At 50.2% G+C, this 18,918-nt stretch overlaps 10 protein-coding genes across 10 annotated transcripts; 4 read left to right on the top strand and 6 right to left on the bottom strand.

The window, feature by feature from the left end:
* Positions 1–43: 43 nt before the first annotated feature.
* Positions 44–875, bottom strand: K444DRAFT_516320 (prolyl aminopeptidase-like protein; the record flags this gene model as incomplete). Its single annotated transcript, XM_024873675.1, has 2 exons — positions 44–388; positions 459–875. The coding sequence occupies 2 exons, from the start codon at positions 873–875 to the stop codon at positions 44–46; spliced, it is 762 nt and encodes a 253-aa protein (XP_024744189.1).
* An 861-nt stretch (positions 876–1,736) lies between these two features.
* On the bottom strand, positions 1,737–3,228 carry K444DRAFT_11256 (phosphatases II). The gene is made up of 2 exons (XM_024870335.1): positions 2,925–3,228; positions 1,737–2,864 (listed from the first exon to the last, which is right to left on the bottom strand). Exons 1-2 carry the CDS (start codon positions 2,928–2,930, stop codon positions 1,821–1,823), a joined length of 1,050 nt encoding a protein of 349 aa, XP_024744188.1. The 5' UTR covers positions 2,931–3,228; the 3' UTR covers positions 1,737–1,820.
* A 585-nt stretch (positions 3,229–3,813) lies between these two features.
* K444DRAFT_11176 (uncharacterized protein) lies at positions 3,814–4,591 on the top strand. The gene is made up of 4 exons (XM_024870330.1): positions 3,814–3,934; positions 3,987–4,004; positions 4,077–4,194; positions 4,245–4,591. The coding sequence occupies exons 1-4, from the start codon at positions 3,908–3,910 to the stop codon at positions 4,328–4,330; spliced, it is 249 nt and encodes an 82-aa protein (XP_024744187.1). The 5' UTR covers positions 3,814–3,907; the 3' UTR covers positions 4,331–4,591.
* Positions 4,592–5,654: 1,063 nt separating this feature from the next.
* On the bottom strand, positions 5,655–8,843 carry K444DRAFT_11230 (uncharacterized protein). The gene is made up of 2 exons (XM_024870334.1): positions 8,397–8,843; positions 5,655–8,341 (listed from the first exon to the last, which is right to left on the bottom strand). Exons 1-2 carry the CDS (start codon positions 8,701–8,703, stop codon positions 5,700–5,702), a joined length of 2,949 nt encoding a protein of 982 aa, XP_024744186.1. The 5' UTR covers positions 8,704–8,843; the 3' UTR covers positions 5,655–5,699.
* Positions 8,844–10,957: 2,114 nt separating this feature from the next.
* K444DRAFT_606208 (NAD(P)-binding protein) lies at positions 10,958–12,292 on the top strand. Its single transcript, XM_024878938.1, has one exon. It carries the CDS (start codon positions 11,211–11,213, stop codon positions 12,123–12,125), a length of 915 nt encoding a protein of 304 aa, XP_024744185.1. The 5' UTR covers positions 10,958–11,210; the 3' UTR covers positions 12,126–12,292.
* A 22-nt stretch (positions 12,293–12,314) lies between these two features.
* K444DRAFT_11088 (uncharacterized protein) lies at positions 12,315–12,996 on the top strand. Its single transcript, XM_024870320.1, has one exon. The coding sequence runs from the start codon at positions 12,505–12,507 to the stop codon at positions 12,844–12,846; it is 342 nt and encodes a 113-aa protein (XP_024744184.1). The 5' UTR covers positions 12,315–12,504; the 3' UTR covers positions 12,847–12,996.
* Positions 12,997–14,072, top strand: K444DRAFT_11143 (uncharacterized protein). The gene is made up of 2 exons (XM_024870326.1): positions 12,997–13,773; positions 13,852–14,072. Exons 1-2 carry the CDS (start codon positions 13,147–13,149, stop codon positions 13,912–13,914), a joined length of 690 nt encoding a protein of 229 aa, XP_024744183.1. The 5' UTR covers positions 12,997–13,146; the 3' UTR covers positions 13,915–14,072.
* A 157-nt stretch (positions 14,073–14,229) lies between these two features.
* On the bottom strand, positions 14,230–15,885 carry K444DRAFT_639287 (succinyl-CoA:3-ketoacid-coenzyme A transferas-like protein; the record flags this gene model as incomplete). The annotated part of the gene is made up of 3 exons (XM_024884361.1): positions 14,230–14,361; positions 14,410–15,777; positions 15,826–15,885. 3 exons carry the CDS (start codon positions 15,883–15,885, stop codon positions 14,230–14,232), a joined length of 1,560 nt encoding a protein of 519 aa, XP_024744182.1.
* Positions 15,886–16,413: 528 nt separating this feature from the next.
* Positions 16,414–17,623, bottom strand: K444DRAFT_606206 (mitochondrial glyco protein). Its single transcript, XM_024878937.1, has 2 exons — positions 17,138–17,623; positions 16,414–17,087 (listed from the first exon to the last, which is right to left on the bottom strand). Exons 1-2 carry the CDS (start codon positions 17,494–17,496, stop codon positions 16,556–16,558), a joined length of 891 nt encoding a protein of 296 aa, XP_024744181.1. The 5' UTR covers positions 17,497–17,623; the 3' UTR covers positions 16,414–16,555.
* Positions 17,624–17,735: 112 nt separating this feature from the next.
* K444DRAFT_606203 (uncharacterized protein) lies at positions 17,736–18,836 on the bottom strand. The gene is made up of 4 exons (XM_024878936.1): positions 18,432–18,836; positions 18,294–18,381; positions 18,102–18,235; positions 17,736–18,053 (listed from the first exon to the last, which is right to left on the bottom strand). The coding sequence occupies exons 1-4, from the start codon at positions 18,598–18,600 to the stop codon at positions 17,905–17,907; spliced, it is 540 nt and encodes a 179-aa protein (XP_024744180.1). The 5' UTR covers positions 18,601–18,836; the 3' UTR covers positions 17,736–17,904.
* Between the last annotated feature and the right edge of the window lie 82 nt (positions 18,837–18,918).

Genomic DNA, 18,918 nt, shown 5'->3' with positions numbered 1-18,918 from the left:
CCACCCAATCACAAACTCAGTACACGGCAGGAGAGCAAACAGCTCAACCCCCACCACCAGCAGCCTTAATCAATTTCTCGGAAAGCCACTCGGGCTGGCTGATGAACGGGCTGTGACTAGCGCTGCAGCGCTCAATCACATCGAATGACGTCGGCGCCATCTGGTGCGCCATCTCCAACATACCCTCCTGTGCTGGGAGCGGAATCGCCAGGTCGTTCTCGCACACGATGTACGTGCTCGGAATAACTTTCCACGGTGCGACGGATGGCTGAGACGAGAATGTTTTGTAAGAATGCGGTTTAAGAGCTGCTATATAGGGTGCTGCTGCTGAGGCTGAGAGATCGTTGTAGAAGATTTCCCCAGGTGTGTCTGGGAGGATTTCATCTCCCTGGTTTCCAAGCTTGTCAGTAAAGGCAGATTTCCTGAAGGGTGGTTGGGGGAGGCTGTGGAGGACAGACGTTAACGATGAACCAAGGCAGATCTTTGAACTGCAGACGAGACATCAAGCTTCCTCCCTCTGGCAAGATGAAGGAGCAGCAGAACACCAATCTCTGGATCTTGCCCCATCCATCCTTCTTGTTTCCAGTCTCAAGGTCTTTCATGTATTCGACGAGGGCTTCGGAGCCTGGGACACTGCCATAGGAGTGGTAGACCATGACAACGTCTTTGCCGGAGGAAAGCACCTTGTTGACGACATCGCGAATGACTTGTACATCGGGATCGAAGTTTTGGAGCGGCGGTGAGGCTCCAAAAGATGCGTGAGTGACACCATGGATTGTGTAGCCGGCTTTCTCGAGGAGGTCGGAGGTGGGCTTGAATGACTCGGGACTATGCCATGCCCCAGGTACAATGATGAAATCTGGTTTGGAAGCCATAATTGTGATCTCTTGTTGTTATGTAAGTTCTAGTGAACTTAATTGATCACAGCAAGGCACGTAGAAAGAGAGGATGCACGGTGGAGCGTAAACGGACTGGCGGAGGCGATGTAAGACTACTTGATTATTTATTTACTCTCCCCGCTCAAGGCAAGACTTGTCCTGTCCTCTTAGCAAGGTGCTCAACCTGCACGAGCGCACAGAAAAAAAAGGAAAGGCGGGGCCGCGGCGCATGCCCTTACTCGTTATGCAGCCACGGGCCATAGCCCGTCCCGAATTTGGCCAAAAGCAAGCTTCAGCAATAAACAGAACGCCAAAATGTGCCAGATCTGTGGGTAGCAAGAGCCCGTTGGGCGACTTTTACTAGAAGAAGTTCGAGGCTAGTACTGTAGCTTGTGGGGAAGGCTAAGCTGCTCTAATACAAGAACATGTAAATTGGAAAGATTACGAAGAAGCTATTCAGAGTGTCCGGGCTGCAAGGATGGGGTGGAACCAGGTTCAAGGTAGGTTTGACCCAGAGTGTTGTTACAATAGCTTCACCTGCAGTCTCACGGCCCCTCCCTTCTGTCGTGCAACCCGATGCACAGTCCCACGAGGTGGCGGGCTTTGTCTTCGGGTGATCCTTCAGAAGTTTGCATCCCTTGCTTCTTTCAATGCGACGCTAGAAGCCATCCCGAGGCAAGCTCAGCCAACCAATAATAGGTATCTCCTGGCGAAAACGTTACACAGAATGCCAACTGTGTCTGGTGTGCATTCCGTTGTCGCACTTCATTGCTGATAAGGTCTATCTATTTGCGCCGCTTCTCCGTATTGACCAACAAGACTCATGAGTTCCCAGGCATACAGGTCGAATACATGATGGATACAAGAAAGGGAATCAGTACACGTAGTCTGACCGAACCCGACTCCATGCAATGCTCCTCCGCAGACGATATTCACAAGCCACTACCTCTGAGGAGAGTCAATCCCACAGATTTGGGTCTGCTTCTCCTGGTGCGTGTAGTCTCCTCCTCCACATACCGTACCGTACTTCTCCTCCCATATCTTCCGTAACACCTCGTAAAGGAAAGCATATTGCTCATAGGCTTGAACCATGGTCTTTCGCTGCGTGCGAAGCTGATTGACCGTATCGTAAATAGGATCGGTATGAGCCATGGGGCCTTGGTCCCAACCTTCCCATGCACCACCTTGCAATTCTCCCATCAAAAATTCCAGAGCGATAAAAGTACCGGTTCGTCCAACACCAGCACTGCAGTGGACGATACGAGGGTTCTCTCCCTGGCCGTTCTGCTTTCGAGAGATATCCATTAGACCCAGGACACTGGCTACGTTTTCTTCTTCCAGAGCACCGAAATCGGGCCAATTTGGGTACAAGTAGTGCCAGATCGGCTTCTCTTCATCATTTCCCTCAACTGTCATGGCGAGCTTTCGAATTTCAATAGCTGTGCCTTCTATGCTAGGCTCCCTGGAAATAAACCGAACTTCAGCCTTGAAGTCTTCCCCGAGGTCGTTTTTCTCGTTGATTTTGAGAGGTGGCGAGTTCTCGTCTACTGGGTAGTACGGAAAACATTTCTCAAATGTCTTTGTTGGGTCATCTGACGCTGGTGCATGGGTCGGACTTAACATGAGGATCACTGCTGGTGAAGAATTGTATGGTGTAGCAGCCTCATGCCATACCATGTGCCAGACGTGATCGACGGTCTGCTTCTTAGGACCTTGCATACAAATGTATTTGTCCTGTACTCCGGATTTCAATGCACTCTGTTTCCCGGAGGTGGAGACTAACGTGACTAGCGAGGCATTGATATAATCGTTGAATCCTTCGGGAACATGGAGCTTAATACGGTTGTTGGCCCACGGGTGGATATTGTTGTATCGATCAAGGACTGGATCTGGATCCAATCTTGCCCACTCACCCTCGCTGCCGTCGCCGCCCTGTTGTTTGGAGAGTGAGACGCGCTCGCTCTCCAGTCGATTGAGCTCACTGTACTTCTCACGCATATCTGTTGCCTGATTAGGTACGTTAAGCAGAGTGAGGAACACACTTACCGGCATCAGTGAGCATCAAGAAGGCAGGCAGTTCGGGAGGCTTTGCTTCTTCAGTCCTGGGCTCTTCCACTGCTGCTGGTGCTGCAGGCTTGCGAAGGCACGATCCGTCCATTTGAGGCAAAGTAGACGAGTCCTCCGGGACAACATTAGGAGAGGAAGAGCGCTTTGAAGAAGAGCGATTGCGATGCATCTTGCTCAGCCAACCGGGTGACCTGCCTCTTGGCTTCTTCGATTCGTCTGCCGATAATGACTCGGAGGAAGATGTGGGAGACTCCCGCCGCCTCTTGAAGGCCCGTAACCGATCCAGATTTATGGTTCTCGCGACTCTCGCAGCGGGAGCCGGGGTACTTGAGTACAGGAAGAGTTGGCGCTCGCCGAAGTCTTATGTACAAATTCTGCTTGGTGGTGGACACGGAAAGAAAGCCGAAGAAGTTTGGTCAGATGATACGAGAAGCAGAGAGCTGGCAGTCGTGATTGCAGTCAAGCTGAGTAATTCAGAAAGCAGATAGTAGAATTTGATGTGAAGGCCTGTTCGACAAGAATGCCTTCGGGATTCTCCAATCAGCACGCAGCGAACTGTATCGTGCAGAAGACCGCAGGAGCTAAAACACGTGCAGCAATGAACATACAAGAACAAGTGGGGCACAAAGCGAGGAAAGAATGCTCTGAGGTTTAGAAAGGGGGGCAAGCAAGGCAAAGGGGTTCAAAATGAATGCAAATGCGTGTGAAGTTGCAAAGCCGACAGAGAGATGGGAAGAGGAGATAGGTGATGTCTTTGGGATAAAACTGGACGGAAGAGGCAGCCCTGATGGGGCCAGACAGGGGTGTGCCTTCTCAACTCCGCAGCCGAGCAGACGACCAGGCTTTATTAATCGCACTCTCTTAGCTAATCGCTTCCACAGCAACCCCATCCCGCAATTGTACATTCACCTTGTCGTCGACGTATTGAAAAGCAACAGTGCTATGCTGACACCACCTTGAAGATGCGGTGGAACCTATGGATATTTGAGGTATGGACGCATTGCACAACCAACCGAGTCCGCGTGCTAACATCTTTCTCAGGCTTGGCTAGTCCAAAGAGTGCGCTCTTTCCTTCCTAAAACCATATCCCATACATCACCCTTCTCTCTGCGGACTTCTGACTATCTGTAGCTTCTTGCGAGTTCGACTTTCCATCGTGCTGTCCGTCGCGTCCACAAGAAGATGCACGAAGTCCGGCAAGGCGAGAAGCTCTATGATCCCTCGGAATTTGGAGGGACGCAGATCGACAGTAGGTTTCTGGACGGATGGACTGGGCACCGAGAACTGATGGGAATACAGAGCCAGCTGGAACGGATATGCAGAAATTTATACGGTATTATATGGAGGAGTTGAAAGAGCAATTCCGAGGGACGACGAAGAAGTGAACAATGATACGACATAGACGTTCTGTGCTGGTGTATACGAGAATCTGGATAGAAGGGCCCTCCTGGAAGTATGTGGGCTCTGTCAACGGCGTTTGGGGGGGGGTCATGATATACGGCTTCAAGGATACGGCACGGCAATTCACCACTCAGCCAGGATGGGGAAGCGATGGAAATGAAGATGCTGCGAAGCGTTGTGCATCGAGCTACAATCTTCTCTAGGCACTACTAGTGTAACCTCGATATAAGGATATCGAAATTGCCCCAAAAAACTAAGGATAATGCGAGGTATCCTTACAACGAGGTGTGGCACACAGCAAAATTAATCCCTGCGGGGCTAGCAGATGTATCCTTAAAAACGAGGATATCCTTATCTCGGGTATCCTTATATTGAGGTTACACTGTATGTGATCTGTCATGGTCCCAACATAGGCGGTGCGAGCCATGAAATATGGCTCACTTGAGATGTCCTTCCGCTGGGGGGGTGGGGTGAGATATTGAGATCGGCAAAATGAAAGCTCACGTTCAGAGTTTAATCCCTACAAGAGGCCATTCATTGCATGCATTAATCAGGGCCAAGTTTGCTACAGTAGGTAAGGCCACACCAGAGCCTCTGTAAGTCGGTGGTGGGGTTGAGCGCAGTTGGCCTGTTTGGATCACCGCATTTACCGATGACGAGATATATTTTCTCCACACTTCACCTGAACCTCCATTCGCTCCCTTCTTCTCATTCATTCGTCACTCGCGCATTGCGAAGCAACGAAGCTCGCAGGAAGTTCTCTTCCTTCGCAGAAAAGGGGTTATTCACAAGTATCAGAATCCTCTCTCGCTGTATTCTCCATGCGATCTCCCAACTTTCTCCCAATTTTCAACATTGATACCCACCCTTTTCTTATGTTGTTTTAACTCTCATCCCATGTTGTCATTCACCACCGGACTATAAATTGGGCTCTTTCACCACTTCAGTGTGATCTGGCTCTCATTCAATCCGGAGATCAGGAGCACGCCCAAACCAGACCAGCACATCATTTCCTTGAGCTGATTCTCTCCGGCCTCAGGCGCGCACATCCCTTCAAACACAAATTCGTGATATCGACTCCCCGAGTCTGAATATGATTATATTCCAGGATACCATTTCACAAGTGCAGGGTCACGGGAAATTAAAATCAGTTATAACAAGTTGGAGTCATTTACAGAATTCAATTGTACACACAGGTGGACCAAGCTGTTCGATCGGGTATCGAATTTTAAACGCCGATCGCAATGCAAAAAAGGGTGGGTGACCTATGCGCAACAGTACTCGAGTTGACTCTTTCCCTATGTGCTCCTGAACGCCACGCTAATTCCAATGCTCACATAACCGACAAACAAATCAATCATCATTATCATCGTCACCGCCATCATCACTAGAGCAGGAGCATGTCCCAGTCTCATCGTTCACCGTGGCAGCCGAGCTTCGAACCGGCACGTTCGAAGGTCCTCTCGCCTCATCTAACTCCATGTCGCATTCCTCCTCTCTGGTTGCGACACCATTTGGATCGATCTCTCGTGCATGCGCCAACATGTCGACACTATCGCCATCTTCGTCTATTTCATCCGAAGAATCATCGATGACATCGTCCATGTCGCTGTACGAGGCAAATGATTTCGGCAAAAATGTTCTATCCCGCCGAAGATGAGAGATGCCTGCGCAACTCGTGTTGGAATCAGAATCGGCCCCAGAACTGGAAGTCATCCCGAAGTAGCCAGCGGGAGCTGGCAACTCTGAAGGCGCAAGGCGAGCGAAGCGCGCAGAAATGAGGTCGGTTTTGACAAGAGGAGCATCTGTCGAATTCGGCGTCGGGGAGAAGCTCAATAAAGAAGACAGTCGATCAGAAATAACCTCCTCGAGTTCAGAGTCGTGATAGAGGTCCAGTGAATTCTTGGAAATATTGTGCCCTAAGTTTCCGAACCGTGCACCCGGTACGGAGAACTTGGGCCTCTTTGGAAGATGGTGGGCTGCTCTTGTACGTCGAGTTTGCACTCTGATAGTAAAATGATCTGCTGGTCGAGTTCCTCCCAAGCCACTAGCTTCGAAATCCTGCAAAGGGGCGGGTGGACAGGAGCTAGTTGCTGAGCCCTCCACAAAGTCAATATCGTTCCCCGAGTCATCTTCAAGTAGCTCTGGAGTTTTTGGTCGAGTTTCCTCCGTTTGGAGAAAGGCTGGGCCCTTTGAATAATCTCGGAATGGCCTGAAGGAGAGCAGGGAGCCTGAGATTGTTCGGAAAATTTGCGGTGCTTTACTTTTGGATTGACATCCCAGAGCAGTTTGGGTATAATTGCTGTAGCCATCTTTTCCAACACCGGAGACATGGAGTGGTGTCATGATATCTCCTCGATCGCCCGAAAGGTCAGTGCAGAAGTTGGTACCACTGTAGAAAACGATCGGCCCTTCGTCATTTCGAATGCGTCCTTTTGGCCCAGATCTCTCACTCTTTAATTTGCTCGGCCTCGAGCTTCGTCCAATGCCACTTGCATTTGGGGCCTTATAACCGAACAACGACTCACTTTCGTCCGAGGATATAAATCCGTCTGAAGACGATCTTGCATGATGAAAAAGAGGCTTGTAATGAAATGAATCGGATGGACCAGAAACGTCACCTGACACCTCGTTCATGCTGCATGGGACAGATGTAAACTTGCTCGTCCCAACCTTGCGCCTTTTTCTCTGATGTTCACCAAAGATGTCGTTGTCATGAGGAGAGCTGTTTCGGTCACTGCTAGCACAACTGTCGCTACTCATTTGAGTCCCTCTTGAGCCTCCTCTCCATCTCAGTTTCTTCCCGTCTTGGGATAATTGAAATTTAGCGCTCACATCTGAGACAGCTTTTCGAACGAAATCCGGTGTGACATTTATGATGTGCAACTGGGCCATGTTGATGAGAAGGTTGAGATATATCCATCCTTCGGCATCAGGTGCATCGGCAGACTCATCAAAAGCTAGTTGTGGCGTCGATAAGCCGAGATGTCGAATGTATTCAACATTCTCCGATGGGTTTTGCGCACGGTTAGGATCCAAGTCCAATGGCCTCGTCGGTCTCTGTTCTGGGGAACGGCTTGGAGAGGATTCTTCAGATGACCCAGATCCCAGAACTTGCTTCTCATAGCTAGAATCGTCAAACAGTTTTGCCGGTCTACCATTCACATCCATTTTATAGGGCACGATATGTGCCTCCCGGACACCTTCTAGGGCCATGGGATCGTAGTCTGCTGATTGATCTGCCTTGGCTGCAGATTTGGAGACTTCTTGTTGCTGGAGCGGTTGGTTTCTGTTCCCAATATTCGCTCCTCTGTTACCTGTGAAGAGCTGCTCCAATCTTTGAACGACAAGTTTCTTCTTTTGCCTCTCCGTCATAACGGGAGAGTGTTTGGGCAACAATCCCTCGGGAATGTTGTGCAGGAATGATTTTATATTCTGTTCCTTGCCAATGCGTTGTTGTGAAACGAGTCTCCCTTCCAGCGTGTGATTTAAGGTCGATGTAGAAGTGGGGCACGAGTTAGACATGGACGCATATGCCGAGTCGATAGGTCGTGAATTCGAGGTAGAAGAAGAAGAAGAATGCTTAAGCAGGGAGCTGATTGCAGGAGTGAGTGAAGTAAAGGGCAATGTTCCTCTGGTGCGCATTCTCGAAGCTCCTTCCGTAGAACTATCAATGCTAGAGGCAAATTCTCGAAGCAAATCCTCCAGTTCTCTTCGCTTCCGCGCTGAGAGGGAGTGTATCTTGACCTCGAAGAGCCGATCTTTCGCTAAATGTATATTTTGTGCTTTTTCATACTTCCGTAGCCTGGCCTTCAACTTTTTGTTCTCAATGGTAAGATCGTCGATCACGCTTCGATAATCGTCCGCACTACTGCCATTGGTCGGTGCGTGTAAACCCCCTGGATTGAGGTGCGGGGGGTAGCGTTTGGCTCCCGATCCGGAGCCTGCACTCGAGGTACCAGAGCCATAGCGCGGGAGGAAAAAGGGCGGATCATCTATCCAGACACAATTAATGGCTTGGATCGCCGGCCACGCAAAGCAACAACTTACTGTCTTCCAAAGTTTGGGGAAACCCTGTCTCTGGACGTCTGTTTGAGCGGTCGAACCACCTTTGCAGGTTCGGCGCGGGTGATTCTTCCGAGTCGTTGCTATCATCTGATGATTGCATGGCTAGGTCAGCTTTGGAGGGCTCGTGTTTGTCTTTCACTGCCTGCTGAACCTGTGAGACTCCCGCCCTTGCATTTCCGGCTGCAGGGCCCTCATGGCGCAGACTGACAGACAGATGTGCGGGACGGCCTCGAGGATGAGGAGATGAGGACGTCGCACCCCGAGGATATGACGACGACTGGAGCATCATATCACCGTGGTGGGAATTTCGAGTATCGGGGGTTTCCCCAAGTCATTGCAAAGGCCTATCGTCGAAGGTTGTGAATCTGCCCAGCTTTCGAGAACAGAGCGGAGTTCGATGCGGATAGATCGCAGAGATCTGATACCCCGAAGTGGTTTGAACAAGTTGATCAGGATCAATGGTGTATAGGTTGGTAGGCGGCGGGTCGAAATGTCGAAATATTCAACTTGGTTGTAACAAGATGTTCGTTATGGCAAAGCGCAGGTGTGTCTTGGAGCTCACAACACGTCTACATGGGTGTCTGGACCTCGATCGAGGGGTGTTCGCGCAGACTCAAGTTACAGTCGCAGAACCCTGGAATGGGAAGTTGACAGCGGGGTGAAGGCAGAAAAGTGCTGGATTCGCAGCGACGAAGTATAAAAACAAGAGGTGAAGGAGAGCAGGAGGAGGAGGAGGAGGAGGAGCAGGTCGGAGGGTCATGCTGCAGTGGCCGCGGTGGCCGTGGCAGTGGTAGTGTGGCATGGCTACAACGATCGAGATTTGGGGTGAAATCTGAATCGAAAAGCATCGAGCACATTTGCAGACTTCTACCATGGTACAATGGGCCGACAATCTCCTAGCCGCCCGGCCCTGCCATCAATCTTGGCGCGGCAGCATGCGCAGGACCCTGAGAAAAAGCGCAATTTCTTGGTCCACACTCCACAGAAGTTGGGAGCGATGTTGAAGCTCAGCTCGATGATATCGATCCAGGCCGTTTGCTGCCGGGGGTCTGTGGATCGCGCACGTTGATTGGGCTCGCTTCGAGCGCCTCTGTCTTGCGTTCGCGGCTGCTAGGCTTGAAGGAGAAGTTCTTCTTGCCGCTTTTTTTTGCATCGCTCGACCGGACTCGCGCCCGTCGGTGTGTGGGGCCCTGAGATCCACAGCCCAGGGATCTGAGACCATAAGGCGGCGTCGCAGGCACGACGGAGCCGGAACAGGTCCCTCGCCACCCGAGCGCCCGCACGTGATTCATCTCGAGACACGGTAGGTACACTTATCTCTCTCTGCCTTGAGATGCGACTTTCAAGTTGGTGTCCGGGGCATGCCCAGCTCAACCAGCGTGGAGACAGGCTCAGCCCGTCGCGGACTCCAACATGGCGCCCACTGACGTAAGGCATCTTGGAAGTTACCCTGCCTCCCCTCGCTCGTCACAAGACAGATTCACAATTGTGCCACCTTCGCGCATAACAAGTATGGAATCTGATGGAACCTGCCCAAACCGGGTGCAGCGTCCAAGTGCCTGACAGTGTCGTCAGCCTCGCACAGCGTGGATTGCGTTTCTTCGAATAAGACGAGACGGGAGGAGTTGGACCCTGACATTCCTTTGGGCCCTGTGAGCCACTGATGTCATCAGCCGGTGACATTTTTCCTTTTGTGGAAGCGGCTAAACTGAAATGCCCGCAAGTCCCTCGTCCTCCGAACACTTGCAGGGCTGGAGAAACCGGCCGATTCAGCCTCGTCGTTGATCGTCGATGACTTTTTCGACCAGGGGCAGACGGAGGTGGCCTGGCCTGGCCTGGCCCGGCCCCCGCCAACACGACTTGAACCGCCAACGTCCACCAATCAACGCGGTGACAACCATCGCTCGCTGGCTCTGCATCTTTGACATCGACATCGAGCTCTGCTGAACAAACTTGGGCCTCCAAGATGAACTCATAAAGCTGCCTCCTTCAGCCCAAGCTGCAACCCACCAATCCAGACCAGTAGATTGAAAACTCCACACTTCTTAAACTGGGAGAACAAAGAGGCTAAAAACAGGGACATGTGGCTGCATTACTGTTTGACTCGCACAATAATGGACGTCATGTTACCTGAGATGGGGCAGGAAGTGTGCAAAGCCATGGCAATTGTCATCTCAATATTTCTCCAATTTAATGAAATATGTGTGGTCGCACAACCCAATCGTGGCTGTCTCCGCCCCCAAGTTCACCTGCCACATACGTATGGGAGGGAGGCAGTTGACATTACGAAGTACAAGCGTCGAGAAAACAACTTTGAATCCTCGGCTCTTTTAGTACTACCCCTATGAGCGACGTCGTTATAAAGTTCTGGTTGGATTCTGACAAGAAAGGGGGCCATCGCACCCAATCAAATCCTTTGCCCAATGGCATCCCGTTTTTCTCTCACAACGTCCCTTTGTCACGTGGTCTCGGGGGAATGTTTTTACCGTGCTTCAGGATACGTCCTTAAAAGCTACGCCGCAACCGCAGCGTTTCATACAATCCGCCGAGTGATGGATCTCTTTCCTTTGGAGCCATTTTAATCTCTCCTGCGGCCGTAGGGGGTAAGGCATGGGCTAATCAAACACCGCAAGCCTTCCAGTGAAGCCTGGTCGCGATCTACTTAAGTCAACTCGCCATTCTCAGTTGAGATCTCATTCCACTTTCTCCACACCACTCAAAGCTTTCATCTCATCAATCTCAAGATTGCGTTCGCATCTCATCAGTGTCAAGCTTTTATCCGCCAATTCGTTCAAAATGGCCACCAAAACCTTTCTCATTGTCGGAGCGACGGGTACTCAAGGCAGCTCAGTCGTCTCAGCCATCCTCTCTACTGCCTCGCTTCCATCCATAGAAATCCTGGCCTTGACACGAAACACCTCATCGTCCAAAGCCAAAGCCCTCGCGGCCCTGGATCCACGCGTCACTCTCCTTGCAGGAGACCCAACAGCGCCCGAAGAAATCTTCAAGAACGCCAACACCCAGATCGACGGCGTCTTTTGCGTGACAGTCCACGGTCCAAAGGGCTCAGAAGAAGCGCAAGCTGAAGGTCTCATCGATGCCAGCATCGCTCATGGTGTTAAGCATTTTGTCTTCACATCAGCCGATCGCGGCGGCGAGGTGGTCTCTGATACGAACCCAACCCCTGTCGCCCACATTGCGACCAAGTATCGCATTGAATTGTACCTGAAAGAGAAGACAAAGGGGATGTCGATGGCGTGGACGATTCTCCGGCCTACGACCTTCATGGACAACATGTCACCCAATTTCGAAGGCAAAGCGTTTGAAGCTATGTGGAGGCAAGTAGGCAAGAAGCCCGTTCAACTTGTTGCTGCGAGCGATATTGGTCACTTCGCTGGAGTTGCTCTGTTGCAGCCGGAGAAGTATTCTGGGAAGTGTATTGGCATTGCGGGCGACGAATTGAATTTCGAGGAGGCTCTTGTGATTTTTAAGAGGACCATGGGCTTTGATATGCCGACGACGTTTTGTGCTGTAGGCTCGATTGTGAAGATCGCCATGCCAGATATGGGCGCCATGTTCAAGTGGTTTGAGAAAGATGGGTACAATGTTGATATCAAGAAGTGTCGACAGGAGTACCCCCAGCTGCAAGATTTTGCAACGTGGTTAGAGAAGAGCAGCGGCTTCAAGAAACAAGAGGTTCATGAGAAGTAGACGAAATTTGCCTTGGTGTTAGTTTAGGGGTTTGTTGAAATCCGAGCGAATGAGTCCTTGTACTCTCGTCCTATACCTGACTTTTCATCTTAGACTTTTCATTCTATGCTTGGATTCCAATCTCATCTTTTCGACGAATTAAATACCAAGTTTACAAGACACTTCGCTTTCACAACCTACTATCGTTACACAAACCCATTCCAACCATCCCTCGCTCCAAGCCTCGAATCATCAAATCATTCAGCATGAAGTCCTCCTTACCCAAGCCCACCTCGTGACCCTCGCTCTCGCGTATCGATCCGGGAGGGACGGCTTGTCCCAAAATAACCGTTCCATACCCATCTCCCAAACCCGACTCGCTGCTTACACTGCACCCTGCATGCCCAAACATTCTGTTGCAGGTCTACAATCGCGGGATCTCGATTTGGCTATTTGTCGGCCCTACCTTTTTTGTCGCGACTCACGGGGAGTCCCCTTTCTGCCTTCCTCAAATCGTGTTCACTTGCAACGACGAGCCAATCGCACCTCGCCAAACATCGGAGCAACCTCGCAATCGATCGATCGAAGTTTCGATTTATGTTGTGATTCGTGGATCGGGAATCATACGGAGCTCGCCCGAGGAGATTTGGTTGCTTTGATAATTGGTGCGTTGTACGTGATCGAAGCGGTTCGATCTCGGATGGCCTTCTGTGGCCGACGCTGGGTGTACATTAGGGAGTAAGTACAGCTTTCTTTGTACTTCTTGTTAATTGTACGTGTGTCCGAAGAACAATTGCAAAGTTGCAAGGAACTCCAGCGGGCTGCACGTGGTGATAGTGAGCAGGCGGGCCCGGTCCCCCTCAAGCGCGATAAAGCCTCATAATGACCTTGGACTACCGGTAATCTTCACATCATATTTCCAAGTCACATACCTCGAGACCTCACTTTCCTATAAAACTTTTTGGTCCGTCTCTTCTTTGTTAACTTCTCCTGCTGCCAAATCTGCGTCGAAGGCCCTGAAATACTTCCCACGAGTAGCAACATGGAGAGTACCACTAGCCTGATAACCTTCGCCCTCTTCCCCCTCCTTCCCACCGAGCTCCGTCTCAAGATCTACAAGCACATCCTAACCCTCTCCTCCCAACCCCGAATCCTAAAGATCTCCTACTCCCCCTCCCTAAAGCGCTACATCTCCAACACCCCACCCCCCGTGCTCCTCTCAACCAGCTCCGAATCCCGCGCCTACACCCTCCAAACCTACACCAATCTCTTCCTTGGGCCCTCTTGCCCCTGGAGGCCCCGCCTCTCCCCTATCAGCACCCAACACCGCTACCAAAACCCCTCCCCAACCCCAGGCCTGCCCATCCCCATCTGCTACGCAACAGACACGCTCTACATCTCCTCGCTCTTCCCCCTGCTCACCACGCACCTGCACGACTTCCTCTGGAACCTGTCAACCTCCTCTTCGCGCCACCACATCCAATCCCTCTCCATCGACCTCCGCGTCTGGAATATATTGTGTGAGAACGGCTTTATAGGCTTATTGGCGAGGATGAGGAGTCTGAAGGAGGTGTGTCTGGTGGTTGAGTTTGGGAGGTCTTTTGAGGGGGAGTTGGGATTTTTAGAGGCGCCCGATTGGAGGGTGGATTTGAGGTGGGTTGCGGAGAGGGCAGGGGAGCAGTTGGGGGAGGAGAGGGGGAGGGCCAGAGGGGGTGCCGGGAAGATGGGGTGGTGTGAGGAAAGGGAGGGGAGTGAGAGAGGGGTTATGGTTAGGTGTGTTATTTTGACCAAAGGTGGGGAGCAGGCTTGAATGAATTCAGAGATTGATGTTGAATAGGGGGTGGGTGGCTTAGGGTGAGGTCTGGATGTACTCGTAATCGTACGTTCATTTATTTGCAGATCTGGTGGATCTTGACGAGCTTAGTTGACGAGTTCATCTTTATGACTCCGGAGACTCCATCCTATCAAGCGCCAGGATCTCCTGCTCACGGGATGTCAAACGTACAAATGAAATGAACATGAAGAAAACTGAGAGTTCACACAACATAAATATGGCAATTATTTTCCCATTCCAAGACCAATGCTACGTAACTCCAAAATGCGAGAGAATCCAACTTTGTACAATCTACAACATCGGCTTCAGGTCATCTGCCACCTTGAAAGGTGCTTCCGTCTTGCTCTTGATCTCTTCCACAGTGACACCATCAGCAATCTCAACCAACGTCAATCCGGTTGCAATGTCCACATCAAAGACACCCTGTATAACGTTAGTAAAAGCTGATAAAAGAACATTTTCAAGACTCACCAATTCCGTAATAATCATCGATACACAAGCCCTCCCAGTAAGCGGGAATGCACACTGCTTCACAATCTTCGCGTTCCCCTTCTTATCTGTATGCTCCATCGTAACAACAACCTTCGTCTTCTCAGGATTGCTCACTAAATCCATAGCCCCACCGAACCCCTTTATCTTTCCCGGCAACATCCAGTTTGCCAAGTCGCCGTTTCCACTTACTTGCATAGCGCCCAAGATAGTCAAGTTGACACGACCACTTCTGATCATGCCGAAACTCTCTTCACTGCCAAATACAGCCGCACCTGGCTTCAATGTGACGGTCTCCTTGCCAGCATTGATGAGATCAGCGTCCTCCTTGCCCTTCACTGGGTACGGACCAAGTCCGAGAATTCCATTTTCGGATTGCAATTGTACCTCGACTTCTGGACCAACGAATGCAGGAGCTAACATTGGCATTCCAATACCGAGGTTGGCGTACATGCCGTTCTTAAATTCTTTCGCTGCTCGCCTGACAATTTTCTCTCTCTTTGCCGCGGTTTCACCGCTTCCGAGAGCAGCCTTTGCCTCAGGGTCATTTGGATCCTTTGCGAAGGTATACTTCTCAATGTTCTTGGTTGTGGTTGACTGAATGACTCGTTTGACATAGATACCTGGCAAATGAACAGCTTCTGGTGAGATCTCACCAGGCTCAACGATATGCTCAGCCTCCACGATAGTCATCTTGGCATTCCTGCCCATTGCACCATTGAAGTTGTTGGCTGTGAGACGAAACTGGCAGTTCCCAAGCTTGTCTGCCTTGTACGCCTTGACAAACGCATAGTCGCCCTTGATGCTCTCCTCTAGAAGGTATTGCTTGCCGTCGAAAACCTTGACATCTTTGGGATATGAGTATTGGTGTGGTGTCCCATCAGGATTGTTTTTTAATGGCAGTTCTCCCGTTTGCACAACTGTGCCGAACGCTGCTGGTGTGTAAAAGGCGGGTATTCCTTTACCTCCAGATGCGCAACGCTCTGCCAGGGTTCCTTGGGGCGTGAGCTCCAATTCGACCTCTCCGGTTAGGTACATCTTCTCAAAGGTCTTATTCTCTCCAATATAACTCGCAATCATCTTCTTAATTTGCTTCGTCTTCAGGAGCTTGCCTAGGCCAGAAGTGTCCGTCCCAGCATTGTTCGAGACAGCTGTGATGCCGGTGATTTCCGGCTTATTGATCACTTCATCAATCAGGGTGTCTGGAACTCCACATAGGCCAAATCCACCGCATAGAACTGTGCTATTCGGTTTCATATCTTTGAGCGCTTCGGCTGCCGAAGGGAGGACCTTATTGATCTCATATCGTCTTGTTGTGGAAGCAAATGTTCGTGCTAAAAGAATGGATTGCTGAAAACGAGTCAGTTCGAATTCACGTAACGGAGCTTCCCCGCATACCTTGGAACTGTTTCTTGTGTACGCCCTCGCAGTACGGAAACGGAGAGCGGTCGAAGACATCTTGTTGGAGGAGACGACCTGGACGCCGTCAATTGAATACACAGTTCGAGGAACAATCTCACACGGAGGGAAAGGAAAGTAAAATAAAGAGCTGGACTTGGAGTTTGGGAAGCTCTAACTTGGAAGCGGAAATACTCTTACCCCTCGGCTCCCCACGGCTTTTGGATGCGGTTCGGGAAGCGTTGCGGACAACGCGAAGTGCGATGTCGCTCGGAATCGGATTTACCAAGGAATGGGTGTGCAGATTGTTCTGTGAGTCCTACATCATCAGTGGCTTGAGTGTCGTCAACGGACAAGTGAAAGGTTGTATTTCCCCATGAATTTCAATTTCTTCCGCAAGGTTTTGTTGAATCCCTGAAATTAGCTGCGGAACGAAAGCCGCTCCCTAAAACGGCCCCCCAAAAACACTGACAGGATGAGGGTTGGAGTTCAGCAACTTCTTTCCGAGTTTCTGGTTCTCGTGTTAAATGAAGCTCCTCAGATCTGTACTTCTTGTTCCGCGCAATCGAGTTGTTGCAAACTTGGATGCTCAGGAGAAATTCTTTGTCATTATTTAGCATAAGCTTTGCTAGCACTTGTACAGTCCCAATATTGTACAGCAAGGTAAGGGCGGGGAGTGGAAATGGTATGAAGACAACAGTTGAAGACAAAGTAAACCCGCTCAAGTCATTTACGCCTCAACAAAGCCCTTGACATTCTCCAACCACCTCAAGTACTCCTTTTGCTCCTTCATGTCGATGTAGTCCGGTACGAACAAAGCCAGTGCAGCGTTGATACCTCTCTCATCCAGATATCTCTCCAAAAGCACTTGAAGGTCTTCATCAAGATTGCTGAATGGTGGTCCCACATACAAGTCTTGTCTCTCGTGCACCTTATCCGCCGTCTTACCGTATGCATGCGATGCATCGGTATAGTAGAAAACATTGTCGATGACCACCATTCCTTCCTGGACGACAGCCTCAACTGCAAGTGCGCCCTTCCCTGCCTTCTCAACAACGATGTTTAGTCTTGCTGGGAAGGATTGTTCTTGCTCCTCTTCACCCTCGCCGTCTTGCTCCTCAATTTGGTCTTCTGGTGCCACCTTGAAGTTCTTCTCGTCCCCTTGGTTGATGTTGTCCTCCTCATCGCCCATAGCGGGATCCTGGAAGTCGGCTTCGGGGTCGAGTTGGTTCAGGTCGGCGATGGAGAAAGTCACCTTGATACTGCATATCCATCAGAAAATGAGAGAAAGGGCCCAACTCTAATTGCTTACGTCTCGTCGCCGAATTGTCTTGTCAGAACGACTTCCTCTTGGCCTGGCGTATCAAGAATCTCAAAGGGCCCGTTCTCGAGATAATCCTTCACGCTCGTTGGGATACCTCCTTCGTCGGACATCTCATTCTCCATCTGGATCTCAGACTCGAGTTTCGCAACCAATTCATCGTCACCCTCACCTGATTTCGATGGCCTAATCGTTGTTGTCGAGAAAGCTGCGGCGTATTGTGTTCTCGCTGGTATCCATGCTGATTGTAATAAGGAGGCAGGGCGGGCTGAAGGTGTTCTGAACGCTGAAGCAGTCAATCGGGAAGCCGTGCGAGGTACCGCTCGGGCGAAGGATCTAATAGAGAGCATTGTGGAGAGATGGGTTGTGATGTATGAAGTGGATGGATGGTGAACTAAGGAGGTGTGCTGATGGCTTGAACAAAAGATGTACTACCTCCAATGCATGAGCTTCCTGGCGAAAAAAAGTTTTAGCGACCACGAGGCTGGCTTGACTAGCGCGACAGACGAGGCTGGTCAATACGCTTAGGGGAAACCACAACATTCACACAAAGTTCAAAGAGAATTGTAATGCAAATGCAAGTGAAGCATGGCACTCACTCAGTGACATATAGCGTTTTTGTATCTTTTTGGTTTGGTCAAGGGTTCATGCAGCAGCTGTCTAATGTTTGAGCTACTCCAACATCTCGGACACATAATACCATGCACAAGCAGTTTTGGTATCCTCGACGCCGTATTACTCCGATTGCTCTTTCCCTCTCATGACTCTCCCTTTGGTGGAAATTTTGCTTGTTGTACCTGGCCATTGCTCGAAATCCGAACCCACTTCAGCGTCGACAGATATGACCAAGCCCCTTCCCATTTGTTTAGAAGAACAACATTATCTGCCTCTGTAAGGTCTGGTAGATCTGTAGCGTATTAGTTTATACTCTTCGGGTAAAATCGTAGGGGCTCACAGAATCCGTTCTCGTGTTCCTTCTCATCCGCCGCAATCTTCATCCGTAGTAAATCTTCCCTGGTACTCGCAGGCCTTCCGGCACGGCGCTCCTTCTTTAATTTGCTGAACTCCTCGTCGTGTTGATGAACAAATCTTTCCACAAAGTCAGATGTTTCCCAATCAATAACCGCACCTCCTATAAGTGACCCACGTTTGAATGAGAGCTCGGATTGTCTCCATCTCTAGTGGTTGTCCATCGTTCTCTCGAATGGCCTCTTGGAAGTATGCTGCTCTTTCAACTTCAACCCGTCAGTCTCTATCAAACATCCTGCAGTATGGGCCAACTCGCTTAGAGGCTGGTCATTCTTTCTTCTCAATGATGCGACCTTCACCAACTTGTCATCTCGCATCTGAGCTCGTCGCAGGCGCTGGGAGTCTCGAGAGTTCTCATGGAGTGCTGTGATGTTGCCCTTCTTCTTGGCAATCTTCTTGCGCGTCTTCTCCAAGCTTTTTGGCATAATGTTGTTGTCGTGATTGAAGTTGTTGAAGTTTCAAGCATCTGTCTGTATTTTGCTCATCGGCAAAGTTGTCAAGTCTCGGCTTGCAAGTCTCGTAGTGGGGCTAAAAGAAACAGCACTGAACTCCCAAAGTCCCAGGCAAGCCAGATCACTTTAGCTACTTTCGAGGTGAATCTTCCATCGAGTTCTAGGACACTCAAAGTACCCCTATTCCCCTGTCTCTGAGATTTTGAAATTTAGAAAATCTAGAAAGAATTGGAATCATCCTTCAAATCCAGATAAATGCGTAATGTCGACTTGGGATATGAATTCAGTGCC

The sequence above is a fragment of the Hyaloscypha bicolor genome, assembly GCF_002865645.1.
Source record: "Hyaloscypha bicolor E unplaced genomic scaffold K444scaffold_10, whole genome shotgun sequence".
In the NCBI taxonomy this organism is placed as follows: domain Eukaryota; kingdom Fungi; phylum Ascomycota; class Leotiomycetes; order Helotiales; family Hyaloscyphaceae; genus Hyaloscypha; species Hyaloscypha bicolor.
Note: the sequence above shows the minus strand (reverse complement) of the source record. Positions and strands in the feature narration are given on the sequence as shown.

Excerpts from the sequence above, each read along its gene's own strand:
- K444DRAFT_11143 (XM_024870326.1), top strand. The coding sequence starts at position 13,147 with ATGGAGAGTACCACTAGCCTGATAACCTTCGCCCTCTTCCCCCTCCTT. Across the intron at positions 13,774-13,851 it reads TGAGGTGGGTTGCGGAGAGG|GGGAGTGAGAGAGGGGTTAT; the intron begins GCAGGGGAGCAG and ends GAGGAAAGGGAG.
- K444DRAFT_606206 (XM_024878937.1), bottom strand. The coding sequence starts at position 17,496 with ATGCTCTCTATTAGATCCTTCGCCCGAGCGGTACCTCGCACGGCTTCC. Across the intron at positions 17,088-17,137 it reads AGACAATTCGGCGACGAGAC|TATCAAGGTGACTTTCTCCA; the intron begins GTAAGCAATTAG and ends ATGGATATGCAG.
- K444DRAFT_11088 (XM_024870320.1), top strand. The coding sequence starts at position 12,505 with ATGCCCAAACATTCTGTTGCAGGTCTACAATCGCGGGATCTCGATTTG.
- K444DRAFT_11176 (XM_024870330.1), top strand. The coding sequence starts at position 3,908 with ATGCGGTGGAACCTATGGATATTTGAG. Across the intron at positions 4,195-4,244 it reads TGGAGGGACGCAGATCGACA|AGCCAGCTGGAACGGATATG; the intron begins GTAGGTTTCTGG and ends ATGGGAATACAG.
- K444DRAFT_606203 (XM_024878936.1), bottom strand. The coding sequence starts at position 18,600 with ATGCCAAAAAGCTTGGAGAAGACGCGCAAGAAGATTGCCAAGAAGAAG. Across the intron at positions 18,382-18,431 it reads AAAGAATGACCAGCCTCTAA|TTGAAAGAGCAGCATACTTC; the intron begins GCGAGTTGGCCC and ends GACGGGTTGAAG. Across the intron at positions 18,236-18,293 it reads ATCCGAGCTCTCATTCAAAC|ATTTGTTCATCAACACGACG; the intron begins GTGGGTCACTTA and ends CTTTGTGGAAAG.
- K444DRAFT_606208 (XM_024878938.1), top strand. The coding sequence starts at position 11,211 with ATGGCCACCAAAACCTTTCTCATTGTCGGAGCGACGGGTACTCAAGGC.
- K444DRAFT_11230 (XM_024870334.1), bottom strand. The coding sequence starts at position 8,703 with ATGATGCTCCAGTCGTCGTCATATCCTCGGGGTGCGACGTCCTCATCT. Across the intron at positions 8,342-8,396 it reads TCCCCAAACTTTGGAAGACA|ATGATCCGCCCTTTTTCCTC; the intron begins GTAAGTTGTTGC and ends GTGTCTGGATAG.